At 41.6% G+C, this 21,334-nt stretch overlaps 1 protein-coding gene across 2 annotated transcripts in view; it reads right to left on the minus strand.

Moving 5' to 3' along the window:
* Positions 1-21,334, minus strand: part of SESN3 (sestrin 3) — a 44,854-nt gene that overhangs the window by 17,605 nt on the left and 5,915 nt on the right. For both annotated transcript variants that reach the window (XM_056327072.1, XM_056327073.1), the window contains exons 2-3: positions 3,466-3,531; positions 178-375 (exon numbers count right to left, since the gene is read on the minus strand). In XM_056327072.1, the coding sequence (XP_056183047.1) occupies positions 178-375; positions 3,466-3,531 (264 nt within the window). The remainder of the gene's footprint in view (positions 1-177; positions 376-3,465; positions 3,532-21,334) is intronic.

Genomic DNA, 21,334 nt, shown 5'->3' on the forward strand with positions numbered 1-21,334 from the left:
CCACTGAAAACTTCTGTCCAGGCATGCCTTGCTCTAATGAAAATCACCTACAAAAATTCATACTCTGTCAAAATATCACACTAGTCTCTCTTTTCCAAAGCCTTCCATTTTTCTTCTTTTTTAAATAACACAAGTCAAAGTTGCAGGAGAAACTATATATAGCCTGTTGGTACATACCATTATAGCAATGTAGTGCCTATAGGGCAAAGGAAGGGGCCCATCCATGCGCAGCATATAGAACTGGCTGCGGAGGAAAGACTCCAGGTACTGAGTATGGATACTCATGACCTGTGTGATGTTGTCCAGGCGACCAGATGTTGAGTATTCTTCCACAAGAAGATTAGTACGTTCATCCAAACCATTTGCTTGCATAACCTTAAAAATAAGATGGACAAACTTAACAGAGAAAGAGATTTTCTCTAGCTTTAACCCTGGAAAGAAGCATACTGCAATCTGAAAGGTTTGCTCGTGTACAACTTAAGAGACAATGCTGGAGATCCAGATGTGTATTTTTAAATACACATGCTTGCATGTGTGTGAATACACACGTACAGATGCTACTTGTATACTGAGAACTGAAGAGCACTTTACACTGTACCTCTGTTAACCTCCTGTGTTTCTATGAAAACCAAAACCATTTTTCTGTAGATATTCCCAAAACAGCTAAACTTGCAGATGCTTGAAGTCAAACCTGTAGACAGAGCTGGAAGTAAGCAAGAGCTAAATGGAAAGTAAAGTCTTGTCTTTGTGGAAGTCAGCCAGTATAGACACCACCCCAGCATTCAGCCCTAAAACCAATTTCAAAATTAATGGAGAGGAACTGGGTTATGTAACCAAATCATAGAAACAGCCTGGCAATCTACCCCTTCTGTGCTTGTATAATTGAAGAGGAGATCAAATGCTAATTTGCCCATAACATTCAAGTATTATTTAGAATAGGAATTTAATGCTTTCTTTAAACAAAAGCTGTTCTTTAATTATTCCAACCAATCCAAACCTTGGGCACAAGATGAAATGAAACAGCAAAAGTGTAAGTAGTTCTTGCATTGCAAGCCCTGACACAGTATTAGTGCTGTTACTCAGCGTTTATCACCAAGAACAGCCATTCTCAACATGTTTGCCGCTGAAGTTACGAGCACAAGACTAGAATGCCCACTATTTATTCTGAAACTGCACAGTATTAAATGAGCCAGCTTACTACTGCAACCACCATGAAATGAGAAAACATTTTAGCTGGTTTACTGCACATGAAGATAGAAAGCACCTAAAACCAAGAAGATAAAATGCTGAAACTTTGAGGATACAATAGCTGAAATACTCCTATTCAAAGTAAGTTTCCCTTCTTTATGATGGGCTGATGAATGGACTGTGTCTCAAATATTTTTCCATCAAATCTTATATCGAAGGCACATAAAAAGAAACGCAAACAACATGCCACATTTTCACTTCTCACCACTGTACTTCCCCGTTTTATTTTGTGGGCCCAGAAAGAAAGGGAAGAAGCAGCTAGGCAGTTAGGCAGCTCCATCATGTTTACATTTCATTATGGCAGCTTTTCTGTGTTTTGTACCCAAAATGATGCCTCCGCAGTTTTCCTTAGGAATGTTTTTACCATTGGAACTTTATTCACACATTAGAGATCATCTTATCTCACTTATTACTTGTGTGTCCCTTGTGCCACTCCAGGAAGTCTTACCCTTCAGCAAGTGCACCTCCTGTGTGTGTAAGAGATCTTTGTCTCATTTAGTAGTTTCTTGAGGAAATCATACTTCCCGTGTCTCTGGCAAGGTTTCTAATCTTCTCCAGCTTGACAGTTTTCCTTGTAACAGTACAAGTTACGGAGAAGAAATTCTGCTAACCAAATTGAAATATAATCCTGTAGGACTGCACTGTTGCTATGTTAGGCATAGCAATATGCTGCATTATTGCTTCCGAGATTTATCTCTACCTGTATTACCATCCCCTTCATACTGTATACGTACCTACTTCTGATTTATTACCATCCATGGAACCACAAACATGTTTTTTTATTCTGCTTGTAAAGCTTTATGGCACTTTAACAGGAACCTTTATAGTTAAGTTGTTATTGCTCTGTCAATATTCCTTCCATTACGACAATAAAGCAGGCTTTGACATGAGCAGTATTATTATAAAGATTTGTGAGACAGTCAGCGTGTTACTGATCTCTTAACTGCATCCTTTCTACCCAGTGTATTATTTTATGCCGAGGAGTGGGGGGAAAATGTAGTAATTTGCTTAAAAAACAGTATTTAACATTTGTTTGTGATACTAAATGGCTATTTTATCTATGAAGGTGGAGGTTCCCTACTTCTACTGGGTAACTGCTGGGGTTACTCCTTTCTGAAAGCTACTCAGTGACTCCTCCTGTACCCTTGGCTAGCAACTTTACCAAGTTTATCAGCTCTGAAAGAAAGTTATTAACAATTCTCCCAGAATATGTTACAATCTTAACTACACTTATTTTTCTACTTTTTATACAATTATTGACTTTACAAGAAAAATTACGTCATTACCAAGTTTGGCAACTCAATTTCATCTTGTATTTCACACAAAAGGGAAGTCCTTTTCACAAGTTTGGCCAGCTGGACCTCATTTTGCTCCCCTCTTCCCAAGTCTAAAAGACTCTTTTGGACCTCTCTTCCTTTTTGCTTCATTATGTTTTCTTGTTACCAGCCTTTACAGTCTGTTTGTTTCTCAATTCAAACCTTGCCGGTGTATAAATGGAGACAGATTCAGAGAACAGCAGCTACCTCATCTTCCAAAATGTCTTTTTGCCGTTCTAGCATATGAATTACCTGCCTTTAGCAACTACTTGAAACAAAACAAAAAAAAAGGTCCTGGTTTTAAGTGGGCCATCCCAAATTAGTTGATTGATAAATAATACTCTGTGAAGACCAAGATCACAGGAGAATACCACTAAAGCAAAGTTTCTACTTTCTGCAGCAAGCTGCAAATCAAGGTTTAAGTTGAACACTAAATCAAGGGCAGAAATTTTGAGTTTCAAGTGAAATCGTACCTTTCAACCATAAATTCTCTCAAGACCCACAGTTACAGTCTAAGAGTTAAGTCATATTTTCAGGTTCTCTCAAACTGAAGGTCAGACACTGCTCTGAGAGCTATATAATCATACCACTGCAGTACTGGACAGGCCTCCCCTTAGGCCTGGCATTAGGAGTAGTAAGTGATCATCCCCCAGGAGAAGAGCAGAGCCGGCGCTCATGGCTGTCTCCAGGAGTGCTGGCAACCGGAAAAATGTCAAACAGCACCGCTTGTGTGCGATGGCAGGGTGGTTCTTACCCACTGGGGCCTGCTCCAGAGAAACCATCACTTTTGCTGGCAAAGAGCTCATCCAGGTACCACGGGAAAGCAGGTTCATAAAACTGTCCTGTACTGTTTCCATTTCAAAAGCAACCACCCACCTGGCCCAGCTAACCACAAACTTACTTCATTCTCTGGTATAAAGGCACTTGGTCCTCTTGTCAATGGTGGGGAGACTTGCACTCTTTTTTCCTGCAAAACAGTCACATACTTTGGTCAACATCAGGAATAACATACTAACTTGCTTATTTTTCTCACAAGATGAGATCTTCAAGGCTTGGATTTGGTTCTCTTCCCAAGGACACCTGGCTGCTTTACAGCCAAGTGAGGAGGTGAAGCCACCACACTGAACTGGTTCCATCAGCGTCGCAACCCCTGTACTCTGCACAAATGAACAGCAACGATTTCAGCAAGGGATAAGACAGGAAAAAAGCAAAAAAGCTAATGCTGACTGGTTTACAGACCAGCCTGAAGATATATAGACAACAGCAATAAAACATTTGGCACGATGCTAAAATTAGCCATCGGATTGAATGGAAGTTGGGAAAGCGGAGGGGAAAAAAGGCCTCACTCGGGAAATTATAAGCAAAACGCCGTTTTCTTGAATATCAGCATCTGATGAGACCCTCACTGTTGCAAAGAGTGTACGGACTTTGTGTGCCAAACATTGGCATGTAAAGCACTGTCCATGCCAACCGGTTAAAGGCTTGTTCCAGAAACCCAACACAATGGCCGCCTCACTCAGCTGCCAACCCTGCAGGAGAACCCACGCGCCACGCAGGCCTTGCTGCGCATACCCTAGCTGGAAGTCATGAAACACCCTTTGAGGATGATATATTTAGTACACAACGGGCTGATAGCGTAACAAGAGCCAGAGAACTATTTTGATTTATGAGGAATAAGAAATTGAACTAAGATAAACTGTGGAGGCTTTCACAGTGTGGCTGCTGACAGCCAGAGGGGTAGAGGGGACCTGGAGGGGCTGGCTGCTCCTCTGGCTTCACCAGGGGCAGGACCAGCACTGTCCATGCCATTCCTGACCGATGTTGGTCCACCTCCTCTTAAAGACCCTCCTGAAGGTTCCTCTGTCTCCCTGGGTCATTTATTTTGGTGACTAACTCCTCAGACCGTTATGAAGTTTTCCTAATGGTCCAGCCTGAATTTCCTTGGCAGTCATTTAATGCCACTGCCTCCTGTCTTTTCTTCTCTTCCTCTTCATGGTTGTATTTCACCTATCTGGGAACTATGGCTGCACACTTTCTCAAGTCCCCAGCTGCACCACAGCGTTTGTGACTCTCAGTAAGTCATCCACCAACAGCAGGATCGGATTTGCATACTAAATATTTTGAGACCTTAACATGGAAGTCCGAGGTTTTCCATAACAAATGACTCTTAAATACCTCTGCCAGGGGGGCTTAGGCTTAACTGCCATGTGCATAAACAGCGGTGCCGGTCCCAGAAGGAGCGTTCCACCAATTTCCACACAGGAAAATGAAGCCACTGGAGCTGTGTAACTATTGTCCTGCTCCTTAAAAACATCCTGTCCTTTCTAAATTAGATTATGAAAAAACATGCAAAATTCAGAAGTGATTATTCACCAAAGATGTTCCAAAGCAAACTCTCACAGGACAATTACATTTTTGACTTTGGCATAATTAGCTGCTAAAAGATGCAAAAATAAGCTGAATGTGCTGTGTGAAGCCCAGCAATCAGGAGACAACTTACTGCAACCGCTGCCTGCTGTCATAATCCCAAAATCCCATAAAATACTTACGAATCAAATGTACTCAGTCTGAAGAAAGAAAAGAGGGTGCAGAGAGACTGGGTACCTGCACATGCAACCCCTTCCTCACACAGCTACACAAGGTGCAAGAAGACATCCTTCTAAGCTTTAACTACACAATCTTGCTGGCAGCCAGTCATTTCTGCCAACATTAAAAAAAGAAACACTTTCAAGATTACTATTAAGGTTGCGTTTTACTTGTTTTATGATTAAATTAGAGTTTAAAACCTTCACTTCATACTGCATAATCTCGAGGAAGCAGCTTTCACAAGCAAGACAACTTGGTAGCTGCAAACTGCCAGCTCTCCCTGGAGCACAGGTCTGAACCAGAGCTGAATGCCTTCTCCATCCTGCTCTCTGACCTATACCCTGCTTCTTCAGGCTCTGCAAAGCTGGTCCTTGAGGCCAGACTAGGGCAAAAAAACGCACACACTCCTTCTAGCAGGATCTGGCCTCTGTTCCCCCATTTCCCCACTCCATGTGACTGCTATTACTCCTTTGACCCTGCTACTGCTGAGAAGGAGGAAATGGTACTTAGTTGGATGAATGCAGGCAAGTTTCTCCAATGAACTCCTGTGAATGACAACAGAAAGCCGAGGAGACAGTCAGACACGAAAAATTAGACGTGTTAAATATACCACAAAAAAGACAAAACCCAGCTCCTTTTGGGTGGTGACAATTCTAAAAAACGCAAGCCTAAAAAGAACAGACAACCAGCCAAAACAAGAACAAAAAATCAAACCCCCAAACATGGCAACTCAAGTTGGTGTGTCTAATCACAGTACACTTCCAGGGAGCTGGGTTTTTTCTATATTAGAAGTGTATGCTCTTCCCTTCCATCAACACAAAAGTTCTTTTGCTTTCACGCCAAAGCTTTTAATTTATTAAAACTGGTTCAAACAAGCTTGTCAGAAGGAGCAAACATCATCTGGTTGCACAAGTTCTCAGGATGCTATTAATAAAAACATGGGAAGTTTACAAGCATTAAGAAAGATAATGTTGGCTTTGTTGAGCTGTACATACGAACCACTGCATCTCGGCACGCTTTATCTAGAGCAGTGATTTAAGTCTACCCAAGAACCCAAATATGAAAAACTACGTATGGGAACTGCAAAGCAACTTTGCAGATACATGATCCTTTATGGTGAAAGTTCTTGCAAAGCTTCTTGTTTCTCAAGAGAGCGGGTTTGTTTTCCTGTCCAACTAGTCTTTGCAGGTTACACTAGCTATCGCTAAGTCAACCAGGGTCCCAAATACCTTGTTTGAAATTGGATTCTTACGCCAAGTTGAAACAGGTTGCTCAGCAACAATAATGCTGCACACATATCAGCCATTTTCTGCTTCTCGTTCCTCCAGAAACACATTACCACAGTATGAGTAAGTTCTCTTAAAAGGTTTGCAACACATTCCATTTACATTAAGACTAGCACCTTCTGGGGGAGTGCTTCTTCAGAAGGAAAAAGATGATGAAGAGCTTCAAAGATAAGCACAGAATACCGAGCCCAGGCAAGTTACTAGGAAAAGGGCCACTACAAGCCAGAGCCTAGAAAGTGGCTTTGCAGTAGCATGCTGCAGCATCAGGCAGCAGAACAAGACCTCTACAGAGCATGAGAGAGCTGCTGCAGGAATTCATGAAAAATCAGGTCTGAGCAAGCTTTACCTGTGACTTGCCTTCTGTCCTTAAGCTGCACTTGCAATGGTGTCAGGAGCTAAATATCAGGAATTGTTATGGTGACAAAGTAAAACCATTTTGTAATTCCATGTCTATAATTTGCAAGGAACAACTTCATCCCTGGGCGAACTCTGCCCAAATTGCACAGAGCCAAAAACTGTGACCTGCCATCTCCAGGTTTATTTTTAGTTGTGGCACTGACTGCGCACCCTCCCTCCAGAGCCAAGAGGCTGCGGGCACTGGGACATGGCACCTGCATCTCAAATAGCTGTTAGGCTGCTGTGGCAAAGGAAGGGATGCCAGAGCCGCTTGGCTGGCGACATAGCCGTGAAGCCCAAGCTGGAGCAAGCATGAGGCTGGCCGGCACTGGGACAGCACAGCAGCTTTCCTCCCAAAGCCTAAAGCAAAAGAAATAACCCTTCCTCCTCTTCGCTATCACATGAGTCACCATGTCCTCAGGCTTTAAAGAAATAGCTATTTTTAGCAAGCTCTAAAAGGAGGCCGTTTTATTTGAGAACAGAGCTGCTAGCTGGCGGGGCTGATTGAACAGCTGGTTTAGAAAGTGCTTCTGAATACCCATGAACGCAGAAAGCGCAAGTGAGAAGCAAGTGGTTGCACTAATGCGGGTGCATGAGAGCTCCTCATACACGTGGTGCACAAAAACTAATTCATACTGAACTCACTATCAAGGTGGTTATGCTGCAACTGGGAAGAAAAATCAAAAATCACAGGGAGGAAACATTTTGCACCTCAGGAGGGAATATGGCAAGTGGTGGCAATGCTACCACTCATGTCCCTGCAAATGCCCAGAGCAGTGCAAGCGGCTGGGAAACACCTAGAAAGGGGCTCAGAGCTTCCACTGACAAAAACTGCTATCATTATAAAGACATTAGGATAATTGGGCACTATATGAAACATAAATCCTAAGGGCATTCCAAAATTAGCTCCTCCTGAGGAAGAAACTCTTTTCCCTAAACAAGTAGGAATTGTTTTTTGGGGAAAGGCAATGAATATTTTGCTACCATCTAGCATTTCTAAGGAACTGTGGTTTAAATTCAGTGGTCTATCTCTTTATAATACTCATTATCATCTGTGTCAATTATCTGAGTTGAGTCCATCACTGGGACACCTGGGGGGGAGCAGAGAACTGGGTTTAGGACTCCCTATCTGGGGCTGAATCTCCCCAAAGGGATCGATTTTTTTCCCAGTCTCAAATTTATCTTAAAGTTCTTCAAAATCGAAATACACCAGTTCAGTCTCACAGACTCAACGCTGCAGATCCCACTTTGGTTTTCAGTCTGACAGACACAAATGCCATGAATTTTAGTTCACACGGTACAGGCAGTATTATTTGGTGGTGGTTGTGGTTAAACCCCTACCTACAGACTGGTTTCTGCTACCCCCACTATTGCTCACTGAACACGTTTCCACTTTCAGTTCTTGGATCCTGAGGCAGGGTCTACCTCCACCTGCTCTGATCACAGTCAAATGTTCTGGGTTTCAGTAAATCCTACCACGATTTTACAGTCATACTGGACCATCTGCTCTTTCCATCCTTACTAAAGACAGAAGAAAGGATGAAAACAAAAGTAAAAAATAAAAAGTTATCTGAACACTGATTGTATCTTAGCTTTTACTATTATTCAAACCTTTCCTTAGGATGTGGGAGGGCTTTTCTTTATTTCTACATATGCCAAGTTGTATTTTAATTTATCCACCTAACTTTGTCAGAGGAAGAGCAGTTTAGAAAGTTTATGATGGCGTAAGTTTATGATGCATCCAACTCATTTCAGGTGGAAACTTTAATACTTTTCATAGATTTACAGAGGATTAATGTAGTATTTAAAGCTACACATAGTCTTGCTGACTAAAAGGAAAACTTAATAGTCATCGTTTACTTGCCTTCACATGTCAGTACTCCAGGGAGGTTCTGACTGACAAGAATAAAAAAGCATATTCATCAAAGCTGTGAAATTTTGAAATCTACTGACAAACATTTCTTGGTGCATCATTTTTTAAAGAAAAAAAATCTGTTTATGGCATTTCATGTAATAAAACCAGGGGCTTTATAGCTTCAGAATGTATCTTAAATTCATCTCAAATTAAGTTTGCATTGCAATTTCAAAAATTTAGATACACATTAGAAGGGTAAACCTTGGTGTCCTGTTTTTCAAAACAATTTCCATACAGAAAGAAAGGACAAAGGAGAAAATAGGAAGAGGGGCAATCTGAATGATGCACAACACTTCACATTTGCTGACAGTGCAGAACTCCTCTTCATGACTGACCCATTCCTGTAATTAAACTGAGGACGTACCTCCAGAAGCAATAAAAGAGGTGTTCAGAACAAACAACGTCAAAATGTTGAGAGTTCACGAAGTAAAAGTCCTAGCCTACAGTCATTTGTTAAGGGCATTTCAAGTGTTTTGCAATGGTTTCTTCCTCTTAACAGACTGTACGAGTCCAAAAATGCAAACTAGGTGATAAAGATGAAAATTAGCAGAGGAAGTCAAACAGTAGGAAATCTTTTTTATGGAACAGCATTTCAAAATACTTAAAACAGTCACTGTTAACATTTAAGAATTTGGCATCTTTGTGCCTAACAGCTGATGAAGTGGTGCAAGGAGCTGGGAAGAGAGCCAGTGCAGTACAATTGATGGGGAGCTTTTGCTTTGGTAACAGGTTACAGCCCTCTTGGACTTCATACAATAAAAGGAAGCCTATCCCAAGTTCCCATCCCTCCACCAGCTATTAAGAACACAATCCACACTAATTAGAAACCAAAGGGCAGCAATTTCTACCCAACTCAAGATGGATGGCCAGGCAGCAGTAGTCTAACAGCGGTTCCTCGATCTTTAGAAGATATCCGGTATACTCATCCTATGGAGAAAACCTCAGAAGTGAACACATAGTTACTGGCAGAAAAGCCTATTGCCTTTTTCATAAAGAAAACCTACACCTACATCCTTTTTTATCCTACTTCTGTTGCACTACCTTCCCTGTCCTGGAGATAATTTCTAGTAACCAAAACCAACCTTCAACTACATCTGGGAGCAGACAGGCAAGGACTGCAAGTCAAGTCAAACACCAGAGTAACAGGTATGCTGCAAAATACTTCTTTATTTAAGAAGCCTGAACTGTGTTCTGCATTTTTGTCAGTACAGATCTGAATATACCAAGTAAAAGATACACCTATAACTTACTCTTGATATAACTGGAGTAGTACATCTGAGAAAGGCTGAGGTTCCGGACTGGAAAAATGGTTAGATCTTCAGATTGGCTCAACTAAAGGTGTCAAGTCAAACCTAAACATTGACTATTAACACATGAAAAAGATGAGAGACAAACAGCTACTTCTACTTCCCTGTTGCTAAAGAATCACTTCTATCCAATTTAAGGCAAACTTCAAAACCTGAGGTCTTAGTCATGCCCCAATCCTTACCAGATACCAAGGGTGAAACTCAACCGACCAAACACAGACAGCCAAATCAGAGTTAGCTGGCTGGATCCTGGTTACAAGCGAAAAAGTAAGCTGATGTCTAACTCGGGATGAGATCAGTTGTGCCATGGGAAGCCTGGTTTTCCTCCACAGACTAACAGGAATCCACAGCTAACCAGGTCAAACGCAGTGGTCTGAAGTTAGGCAAGACATGTACTACCAGCAGACAACAAATGGGTCTTCTGGTCTATTTCAGCCTTCAGGAAAAAACCAACCCCAAAACAAAACACCAAAAACTGAGCCAAAAGAAAAAAAAAAAAAAAAAAAAGAAAAAAGAGACAAAGCAAAGCTTCCCTCATCAGTCCATGGGGAACCTCACCTCCTTCCCTCCTTTTGCACAACCAACGGTAACACTGGATTTTGTGTGCTCCCCAAGAAATGCCCTCAGGACAGATCCTCCTGTGATTGTCAAGATGACTCAAGATTCTGTGAGCATGGCAGAAGACCATTTTCTATATTTCAACAGCATCAGATATCAAGAGCAAAAGTTACAGTGGAAAACTTCAGTGGTTTAAGCTGGGACTTGTTTTATCTGTACCTTGGCCCACTTCCACCTTCAGATTTAGTCCAAGTCTGACATACTGAGACCAGTATTAGCTAGTTTGGGAAACACAGCCTTTAGCCACTAAATTGGCAAAACTGCCATCACGTTAATCTGCCACACCATCAGCCAGGACAGCAACGCTGCTTGCTAATGAAGAGTCTCTGAAGCAGCACGGCATACCCGTTAATCCGCCACCTCCCATGCAGAGAGCTGCCTCATCCTGCCTGAGCACAGCCCATCCACCCAAGCCTGGTTTCTCTCTGCCGGCGGGGTCCCATGTGCTTGGGAGGCTGCATGCTCAGCGTGGGCATGGGCCACGCATGTGGACTCCGTCCTCCTGCAGAGAGACCGTTATCAACTTCCCCATTCAATCCACGGAGCAAACCGCTGCCAACAGGTAGAACAAACATTTGATAGAAAGTACAGATAAAACAGCAGCTGCTTTGACAGACCTGAAAGAATACCTAAATTAACTACTGATAGCACAGCCTCTTTACTGTACAGTAGTTGAATGGTTAAATACTTGAATTCATAGACACACACACGTTTGATTTATTGGGCATACTGCCAGTCGGAGAGGCATAACTGGTAGATATTAAAAAAAAAAAAAAAGACAGACCCCTAGGGTTATGTAAATCTGTCATGTATCTCTGGCAGAACTGCCTCCCAAGAGTGCTCTGCTGAATTTTTAATGGAAGCATTGTCTGAAAATACATGCCTTCTAAGCAAGCAAAATTGAATGGTATTCATCCATACTGTAAATGCATAATGGCATCCTTCTACTGTGAAGAAAGTTGGGTTTTTTTAAAGTATTTCAGAGATGCTAAATGTTTGAAATACTAGATTAATATAACAGCAGCACACAGCAAAATACTCCCAACAATGTATTTTAAAGAAAACCTTTAACGGACTCCATTGCAATTCATGCTGGAACATCCTCAAGTGCTACAGTATTCCAGCAGAGACCATCATCACCAAGGGTTTGTCAGAAGGAAGATGCATTTAACCGCAGGTTACTATAAAAGCAAACTAGGAGAACTGTTTAACCAGGGACTGGCACGGAGGCTGCATTCCCTCACCTCTCCTCTTTGGCACTGCTGTTGCATTCACTGTGACAAAGAGCAGAGCGAGAGAATTCAGGCGCAGTGTGCCCTAAACCACTAAGATTTAGGTTTTTACCAAGGGTTAAGACTTAAGGTTGCATCACACTGCAGTCACTAGCACAACTGCTGCTCTTCTAGAAATATTTAAATCTAGGTTTAAAGAAGTCCTTCACCAACAGTCAGTTTTAAAGAAGTCTTTGGTTAATGGTTCCTAAGCCAGGCGGGTGCATAGAGCTTGAGAAATTGAATGTTAATTCAGCCACTGCTGAGTTTTCAGTTGAAATGCTGAAGTTAGTTCAGACTGTAATATCATAAAAACATCTGCTCACAGCAAGTATAGATACCTACCTTTGCACTTTGATGTAAAAGAATAAGAACAATAACCTCCTCTGATTAGCATCTCAATCCCCCTGCAGTTGCAGGGGAGGAAGCTGGGCTCTGACCTCTGCACCAGCTCACTAAAGCTGTTTCCTTCACAGCTTCAACTACTTGCGTGATAGGCCATCAGAAGAAACAAAGCTACACAGGTGTCCTGGCCACACAAGGTATTTTGCTGGCTCAGGTGTTAGTCAAGCAATGTTCACGACTATTGTTAAACACTGTATGTTTACTAACTACCAAGCACTGGAAGTGCAGGGATCCACCATAGAGATTAACTCAAGAATGCAAAGGTTGAGGATCTTCCCAAGGTGAAAACTCTTTCACCTATAGCTATGAGATCTCAGACCATATAGTCCTGCTTCCCTGGCACTTCCACTACTTTTCACATGCAATGTTACTGCTGGGTTACAGCTCTTGCTTCTTGTAGCTGTTCTCTTAAAATGCAGGAGGTGATGCACTCTCTCAGCTCCTCTGATCAGCCAACTGGTGAAAACCAATGAACCAGGACATTTGAGTGGAAAGTCTGAATTTTAGCAGGAAAGCAACACACATGCTGCACAGGAGCATTTTGTTACCTGGGGCATCTTCACTGCACCTCCAGGAACAGGTAAAATCGCAGAAGCCCCACACTCCAGAAATAAACTCACCACGTGTCCCTGCCCATCCTCCGTCTTGAGAAGTCTGTGTCCTGGTAGTGTTTTCAGCTCGTTAAGAACTACTACTGAGCAAATAAATTGTGTCCCAGAATATGCTGCTACAGAAACTTGCTCCCAAGCACCTTTCATCTACCAGGTACTATATAAAACCAAATTCTATTCTGAGACATAATAAAGTCAAACAGATGGCAGAAGCATGGGTTTTCAAACTGCCTTTCCCACACATTTTATGTACAAAATTATCATAGTAGTTATTTTAAATCTGTGTGCAGGAACTCTCTTAAGAATCATGAAAGTAGCTTGCCAAAATTCAGAAAAACAAATCCTCTCACCCAGATAAAAGAAGGAAATGTGCTCAGCTCAGTACTGGAGCCCCCCCACGGCTAGCCTTCTGCCACCTTTTCCACATAGGATTGTGAAACACAGTAGCTGGAGTCTTGGAAAGCTGCTCCTGAACTGCTGAGCTTGCTGTCACAAGTATGTCAAGATATTTCAATGGACTGCCTCTTGGCTGTCACAGGCCATGCACAGTGTGCTTTTACCACCTCCAGTAAAAGGATTACGAACCAACTGGCAGGTGACAAGCTCAAGCGGAGGTTCTTAATCTTTCCCACAATGTACAACTAAGCTGTGGAAAACCTTGCTGTAAGATGCCATGGACACCATAAGTTGGCATGTCTAAAAGTGAATTGTTGAGCTCATGGAACAGAAATGCAGGAACGGTTATTAAATATGGAGAAATCACCTCCAGCTCAGCAGGTTTTCAAGTTGCAAATACCTGGAGACTGGGGGACAGGGCTGAGGGACGGTCATGATGAACTTCTTTTGTGCCCTCTTCCTGAGATACTGTCCCTTGGCCACTGTCAAGAGGCAGGGCACAGAGCTTCCATCTGACCCACTATACCCGCTCTAATGCTGTTATATATCTGCAGCAGATTGGTTCAATACTACTACTTTTTTCTATAAATGCTACTAAAAAAGTGAAACCTATTTTCTATTAGAGATAGGAATTGGTGTCACCCAAACAAGGGGACATTTTAGCTAAACCAGACCACTGTAGAAACAAAGCACTGTGCTAATGCAGTGTAAAGATGCAGCCCACCTTACGGAGCTCCTTAGTGCCTGGGTGAGCGTTTCTACACTGGTCAACACAGGTGGTATCGTATCATCTGCTTCATCATCTTGAGTACATTACACTTCAATTATTTACTAACTTGTTTTTAGGAAGCAAATGTTATTTTTCTCCTTTTCTGAATGCACTTCATCAACAGTTACATCAATTTAGATCTGAAAAAGGTGAAGAACCACACACCACACCCCCCAAGAGTTAAAAAATGTAGACAGTATAAATATGCACCCTCCTTACTCACCTGATGGGCAGATGATGTTTAAATTGATGGTATCTACCTGGAAGAATATAAGCAGACATGGGCTATGCTACCACACCAGAAGAACTTTAGCTAAGCTGTTCACATTAACACTCAAGCCCACATAAAAATATTAAAACACGAGGCTGACATAAGGTTTCTAGTCCGTAGCAAACAGAACCTGTGGTTGACATCCCTTAAGATTTTAGAAGTTAATCCATTGAAAAGCTTTTTAAAAAAATGCGAAGCCCCTTTGGCACAAGTTTCTCAGATGAATGCTCACGTACAATTGATGACTGCTAAGCATCTCTGTTACAGTTTAAATAATGTAAGGAACACTGATGCTGTTCTCGTAGCACTGCTTGGAAAGGAACAGTTCCTCTGGACATCCAAAAGGAGCAACATCCTTCTGCTTTAAGAGAAGCACCTTTTTTTACCATCTTTCTTTGGTTGATGACTCAAACAGAAAGAACGTGCCAGACAAAAAATAACATCTCCCTGACTAACATGCTTTACCTCTAGCCTAAAGGTACAATTTCCAAGAGCAAGCACCTTGTTGTCTAAGCCAAGATTTTAAGCCTTTTTTGATTAGTTGACTCGTAAGCATTTTTCAAAAGGAGGTGGCATCTACACCATGCCTCTGAGTTTACTGAAGTAAGTTTTCTTACACAGTCTCCTTGGAAGAAGTCCACAGAATCTTACAGGTGCCAGGGCCACAGACGGAAAACCATGGGTGAGCCCTTTCGATTCTTCACCTGATAGGAAATCCGTAAAAGAGTCATCAATTAGAGCGAATTATTTCTCCAAGAAGTTTTGTTTGCAAAGGCTGGAGACCATTTTACAACGACCAAGGAGCTTGACACACTGTTTTATGTTTGGTTAATCTGGGAGAGGTCTGGGCAAAAGGCTGACAGAGGAAAGGCTTCATGTTGGAAGCATGTCTGAAAGCCACCAACTTGCTGGAACAACCGTAACAATACTTGCACTCAGGCAGTTTCTTCCTCTTTCCTCTTCTTTTTTTTTTTTTTAAAGAACATTTTGCATCTTAAGCTACATCTTACCAAAGTGAGTCATTACCGTGATAAAATCTCCAAAACACATTGACTTAATGTGGCTGAGCTGGTGGCAACAGAGACCTGAGGTATAAATGTATTTTCCTGACAGAGCTTAAAAGAGATGCTGATTTTCAAAAATGAAGACTCATAACTGTTACGGAAGATTTATTGCATGTAAATACAGAGACGTATCCAGAGACAGATAAACTATTCCTGCCTTCTTCAGCCGTCTAGGCCAGCAGTTTGGCAGAACTTCAGATTTACCTCCAGCCTCAGAGATGACAGGCACTACCGTGTCCTCACATTGCTGCCTACACTTTTACTAAGAGGACTTTCGGCTATGTTTTAGTGGCTCAATGACTCTACAAAATACCACCACCAAGTACTACAGAAATAATAAACACACTTGGTTTATACCCTGCCCGAATGAAGCCTTCTGCAGCTACGGCAGAGTGATTAACATGCATTGTCTAATGAGACCCTTCATTGCATTCCACTCTGCTTGCTCCTTTTCTGAATGAAGTCATCAAACCCAAACTGAAACCTTTGCATCAGAGTAAGCCCAGCTCCTAAGAGACACGTTCACAGCCTTTATTTGCACTCAGCTTAGCTCTGTACAGACAGAAGTTACGACCATACAACGGGTATTCCAACTTTTCTGGGGAACAAGAACCGACGCCATAGACCTAGCTTCTCAAACAAGACAAATTACTCATGTTGAATGGCTGGATGCTACCTGTTAAGTATTCATGTGGCACAGCTTAACCCAAAGGAGTGTCCCATACAAAACAGCAACAGCACTGAATAGTCAAACTGCTTTTGCTTGTACTGCAGGTTTCTGTTGGATAAATAGGTCAAGTAACTACATCTTTATCTAATATATTTTGCATAAGTAACCTAAAGAGCAGGGGCATGGAGGGAGACCTTCCTTCCATGTTCATTCCCATTTTGCTTTTCTAACCCACGTGTGAAAGACAGCTCCAGCGCACGCTCCCTCAGAGCAGACTGTTCTCTTTCCACTTGACTTCAGCTCAGGTGTAACAACCACCAAGCTCCATCTCCCCTGAAGAACTACAACGTTGGCTGCAGGCTCCTTCAGCCTTTAATTACATTACAGTTGACCTTTTCAACCAACACACCTTTTCTTCTAACTACTTGTGAAGCACCAGCACCAAAGCGAGACATGAAGTTTTAAATGGCTGGAATAAAAGTCACCTATCTCAAAGCAGGTTCTACCTGCATGATGCCTGATGTTCCTGCCTCATCCAATGTTTCCCCAGTAACACAAAATTTACAACTACCAATGCAACTGAACAGTTTGGGTTTTCTGGAAGGAAAGTCTCTGATTCTCCTGAAGCATTTAATACAGCATGCACTGGTTGGAATTCTTCTGGTTCAACACTTCCACTGTATTTGTTTAGATGTGGAGACTGCAAAATGTAAAAATACCACATATGGTGGAGAAACAGAATAAAAATAACTACAAGGAAGAATACAAAAGGCTCTGATTCTAGTTCAGATGCATCAGAACTTATCTTCTGTATTCCAGAGGGAGAAGCTAGCCAGTCAAAATGACCTGTTGACTAATGAACATCATGCACCTGAAGCATTGTTTCAATGGATTTCCTACCACTGTGGACTGGAAGTTTCCACCGCAGGATGTTTCCACCACAGGATGCTAACAAAAGAGTCCTGATTCAGTTTTCTAGCAATAGCGCTCTGGAGTGAAAACTGCTGCAATGAAGTTAAAGAGGACTTAAAACATGGGTGCTAGAACAGCCGCGTGGCACCCAATGGGTGTTTCAATCAGCCTTTGGAGGGAACAGAACAAGCCTGCTTGTAACAGGGAGAGAAATGTGGTGCTTTAACTTTGAATTTTATTTATAGTGTGTTGTTATCAGCTCGTTACTACACAAGAACAGTGACAACTTGTGAATTTTAACAGCATGCTTCTACCTCACATGCACTTCGTACCATCTATAACGTATGTGCGCAGCCACTCTAAACTCAGCCTACGGAGTCAACAGCATGAGTGCTTCCACATAAACAGTTGTCTTAATTTTCTAATTCTAAGCTAGTTATAGCAGTAAGGCAATGAGTGCCCAGCAGAATAATCAAATCCTCATGCCAATTCCCTGGGAGGGTCATGGTTCACTCTGCCCGCTGAACAGCCTGTGGGTATTTGTGTGCAGGCAGCACAGTTGATTTCAAGACACAAAACATATTGTAGTAAAGCAACATTTTGAGTGTTCTTCCATGCTGGATGAGATCCAACTGGTGTCAGGTAGAATATTTAGACAGCGTGTAGGCGCTCCATTTCATTAGAGGTCTAATCAAATTTCTAAATGCTAGAACAAATTACTATTTCCACACCTCTAATCAGCAATGAGGGTGCTTTATGGAGAAGAATGTCAATCAACTCTGAGGGAATATTTTTTATTTTTTTAGTTAATAGGGATAATTACATTAAAACAGATTTAGAACCATATGGCCAAAACCCCTCCAGATACATTTAGCCAATAATGTAACTATATTCCCTTCACCACATGCTAAAGCAGGAGATATTAAACATATTTACAAGCACATGCTATTAAATCGGGTTCAGCGCTGTTAAGATACTGTCTTATTAAATAGTTTTTAACTGCACAATTCATACAGAGGAGAGAACATATGCTGGCTTTCAGTTGTTTTGTTTATATCAGCCAGAGCAAATCCAATGCAGTAATGAACATCCCAGAGACAGACAGAAGATGATTCTGAGTAAGCAGCTCTGTACTACTCTAAGAATGGCTTACATCGAGACAGCTAGTACTTCTTCACCAACATCAACGTAACTCTTGTGTTACTTCAGTTACGTGAAATTGCTCAGAAGCACAAATTCTTAATTCTCAAGTAACCTCCAAGTCACACTTCATGTTCATTTTTGTGCAAAAATGTTAAGTCAGGAGTCATCCTTTCAACCATTCCTCCCTTCTAAGGAAGAATTCAATGGAATCTTTAAAGTATCAATTGACTGTAAAAGAATTTACGATTACTTACAAAGAACTTACAGCTTCTCTCTAGTTTCATGTCAAACCTGAGTTTGAATTTAATATACTTTAAATCAGATACACAATTATGCATTTTGATTCCGAAGTGCAGCAATTGAGACATACTGGCTGTATTTATGAGTTTACTGCTCATTCTGAATGGAAGAAAACCTGATTTTAGAGGGTTTTTTTTTTTACTTTTTTTAGAGGTTTTAAATTTTTACTTTTCTTCCAAAAGTCTTCTGCACTTGGAGAGATAATAAAGGCCTATGGTTCCACACAATTCTCAAGAATGCAATTTCTCCTGGCTTTCGTACATGTTAACCTAATATTTGTGCATGTTGGAAGACTTAAGACACAACCCAAAGGGTGGTCCATACACTGACCACACAATATGGAGCAAGTCCATGAGGAACTTACTTCTTGTGAGATGCAGGCTTATCACTTCAGTTCCAGCCCACTCACCATACATGACACCAGGAACACTTCATATTCCTCTCCATTATTTTTTCCACCTGATCGCCTGAGAAAGGGGACCACAAGTACCCTCACACTGTTACCAAGTTCACTAAGTTGGGTGTTGAGCTCAGAATCCATTAGAAACCCATTGTTGGTCTAACAAAACAAGATGCTTACCTTGAGAGAAATATGACAGAGTCATTAACAGGGAAAAAAATAGTTGTTTGATCAGGAGGTTTTATCTGTTTATTTATCATACTCTAATTCAGGTACCCTGGGACATTGAGTAAAGATTTAAGATGCCTTTCTAGATTAAGAGCACCGACTTCTGTCTCTTACCCTGAGCACTATCACTTACACCCTGTTCAGCCCCTTCCTGACTTAAGTCCCCGACTGCCACAAGCATTATGGCCTAGAAGAAAAAAGGCTGTGCTTCAAAACATCTTACTTTCAATTTAAATAAGATGTAAGAATGAAGTTATGTGAATAAATCAATGGTTGGTATGGTCTATACCAAGAACAAAACTGTTTCTCAGTGTCCTAAACACGTAATATTAACCATCATCTACACCAGTATTTTCCCCTAACTGATAGTTATCCAATGTTTGATATGCAGGAAGCATCCTATAATAAAAAATTGAAACTAGTGGTTAAGAGAGGCATTTAAAATTAATATCCCTTGATCATGGCTTCCCCTATTACGGGTAACACTAATCTGCCCAGAGTGGCATACCAAGCACCCCATAAAAATATCTTAAACTATCTCTAACGTCTTCGATGGATTGACTGATGGATAAACAGTCAGAAAAAAAAATGTTTGTGAAGAACATCCCTACCTCCCTGTAATGGAATTTCACAAGATATCTGAGTCATCTGCATTACGCTCCCTATAGCTTCTACTTAAGGCGCACAGACTACCAGGCTGGGTTGCAGAGACAACAATGGGAAGGACCTCTGCATACAAACAGGAACACCTGCAAAGAACAGAGAAATTAAACAGCATAAATTATTTCCATACAGGTTCCTCCAAAGTTGATGAGGTGCAATTTCTCATTAACTAAGGTCTCCCTCCTGACAATTCCAATTTCTTTTCTGCTGAAAACACCCCTTTTCCCCCCAGTTCTTCCTGACCCACTTAGATGAAAGCCAACATTCAGCCTGACCAAGCAAACTATTGCTTGCAATCCCTCCCTATTCTCCAGCCCTGGAAATGGAAATCTGGTAATAAAATCTCCAGACTAACTCCTCTAGCTATACAAAGCCAGGGGAGAATTATACCACTATCTTCTCTTGCTCAAATCTCCCTAGCCAGAAAAAAGGTTCAAATAAGGAACCAAGCGAGTATTAACAGCTCCCTCACCAACGTGGGAGAGAGAAAAAAACCCAAGGATGCTTAACAAACCGTATTTTTTTTTCAGATTTCAAAACACCACCATTTAAAGAGATGTGAGATTTGAAGCATTAATTAAGTAACATGCATAAATTTAAAGCAAATGCTCACAGAGTCCACATCTCCAAACCACAACCTGAGATTTGGCTAATGTAACGCACCATTCCCACCAGCAGCAGTAAATCTTAACAGAGGACAACCTCCACGCTTGGCTAACCCACTCCCAACACTAAACCTCAAAGTTTCTTTTGAAGAAAATCCTCTTTCCCACTTTCCTTCCTTTCTTGCCTCCACTCCCTCCCTGTAATTCAGGGATGACCATCTTTTTGCTTTTGTTTTCTTAAATAAAAGTGGCTATTCTAAATGAGCGTGGTTCCTACGAGGCCATCTCTTACAGCTTTTCATTGCAAAACAGCGTCCTTCACCAGAGGTTCATTTCACCCACGTCACTCTCATTACAGGTCTAATGAAAATTTAATAGTTCTGCCTTCTCATTTTCAGCACATAAGACTACAAGGTACAAGGAAAAAATTTTACAAGAGCTTTTAAGGCAAAACTGGAAGAATCCAGGAACCCTCAAGATCAGCATACATGTGCAAAAAACACTCTCCAGTTCTGGGCAATGAAGCCAGTAATTACACAGGTGGGTGGGAGAACAATTATTTAAAAGGGTCAGACTGAAAAGATAAAAATTACTGCAACATTTGCAAGGATGGGGAAGGAGCGAAACCACGGTCATCTCTGGATCTGCAGTGCATTTATTTTACAGCAAAGAATCCTGTTCTCCAAATTGTTTCTTTTTAAATAGATCTTTCCAGAAAAAGTAAGAATGTTGAGCATGAGGGCCCTGTTGCTGACCGTCTTAACTGCACTAAATAGCCAGGTTTGTTGCTCTGGGCTTACAGCTTTATATTTTGGACCCTCAAAGACCCATCCTCTCCCCCTAGCTGTTCACGCAGTATTAGAGCAGGAGTGACTCGAGCTGGTTTCACCACAGCAGTGCTCCAGGGGACTGGAAGGCACAAACACCAAAGGCAGACACCATGTTTTACACAAC

The sequence above is a fragment of the Falco biarmicus genome, chromosome 2 (assembly GCF_023638135.1).
Source record: "Falco biarmicus isolate bFalBia1 chromosome 2, bFalBia1.pri, whole genome shotgun sequence".
NCBI classification, from domain to species: domain Eukaryota; kingdom Metazoa; phylum Chordata; class Aves; order Falconiformes; family Falconidae; genus Falco; species Falco biarmicus.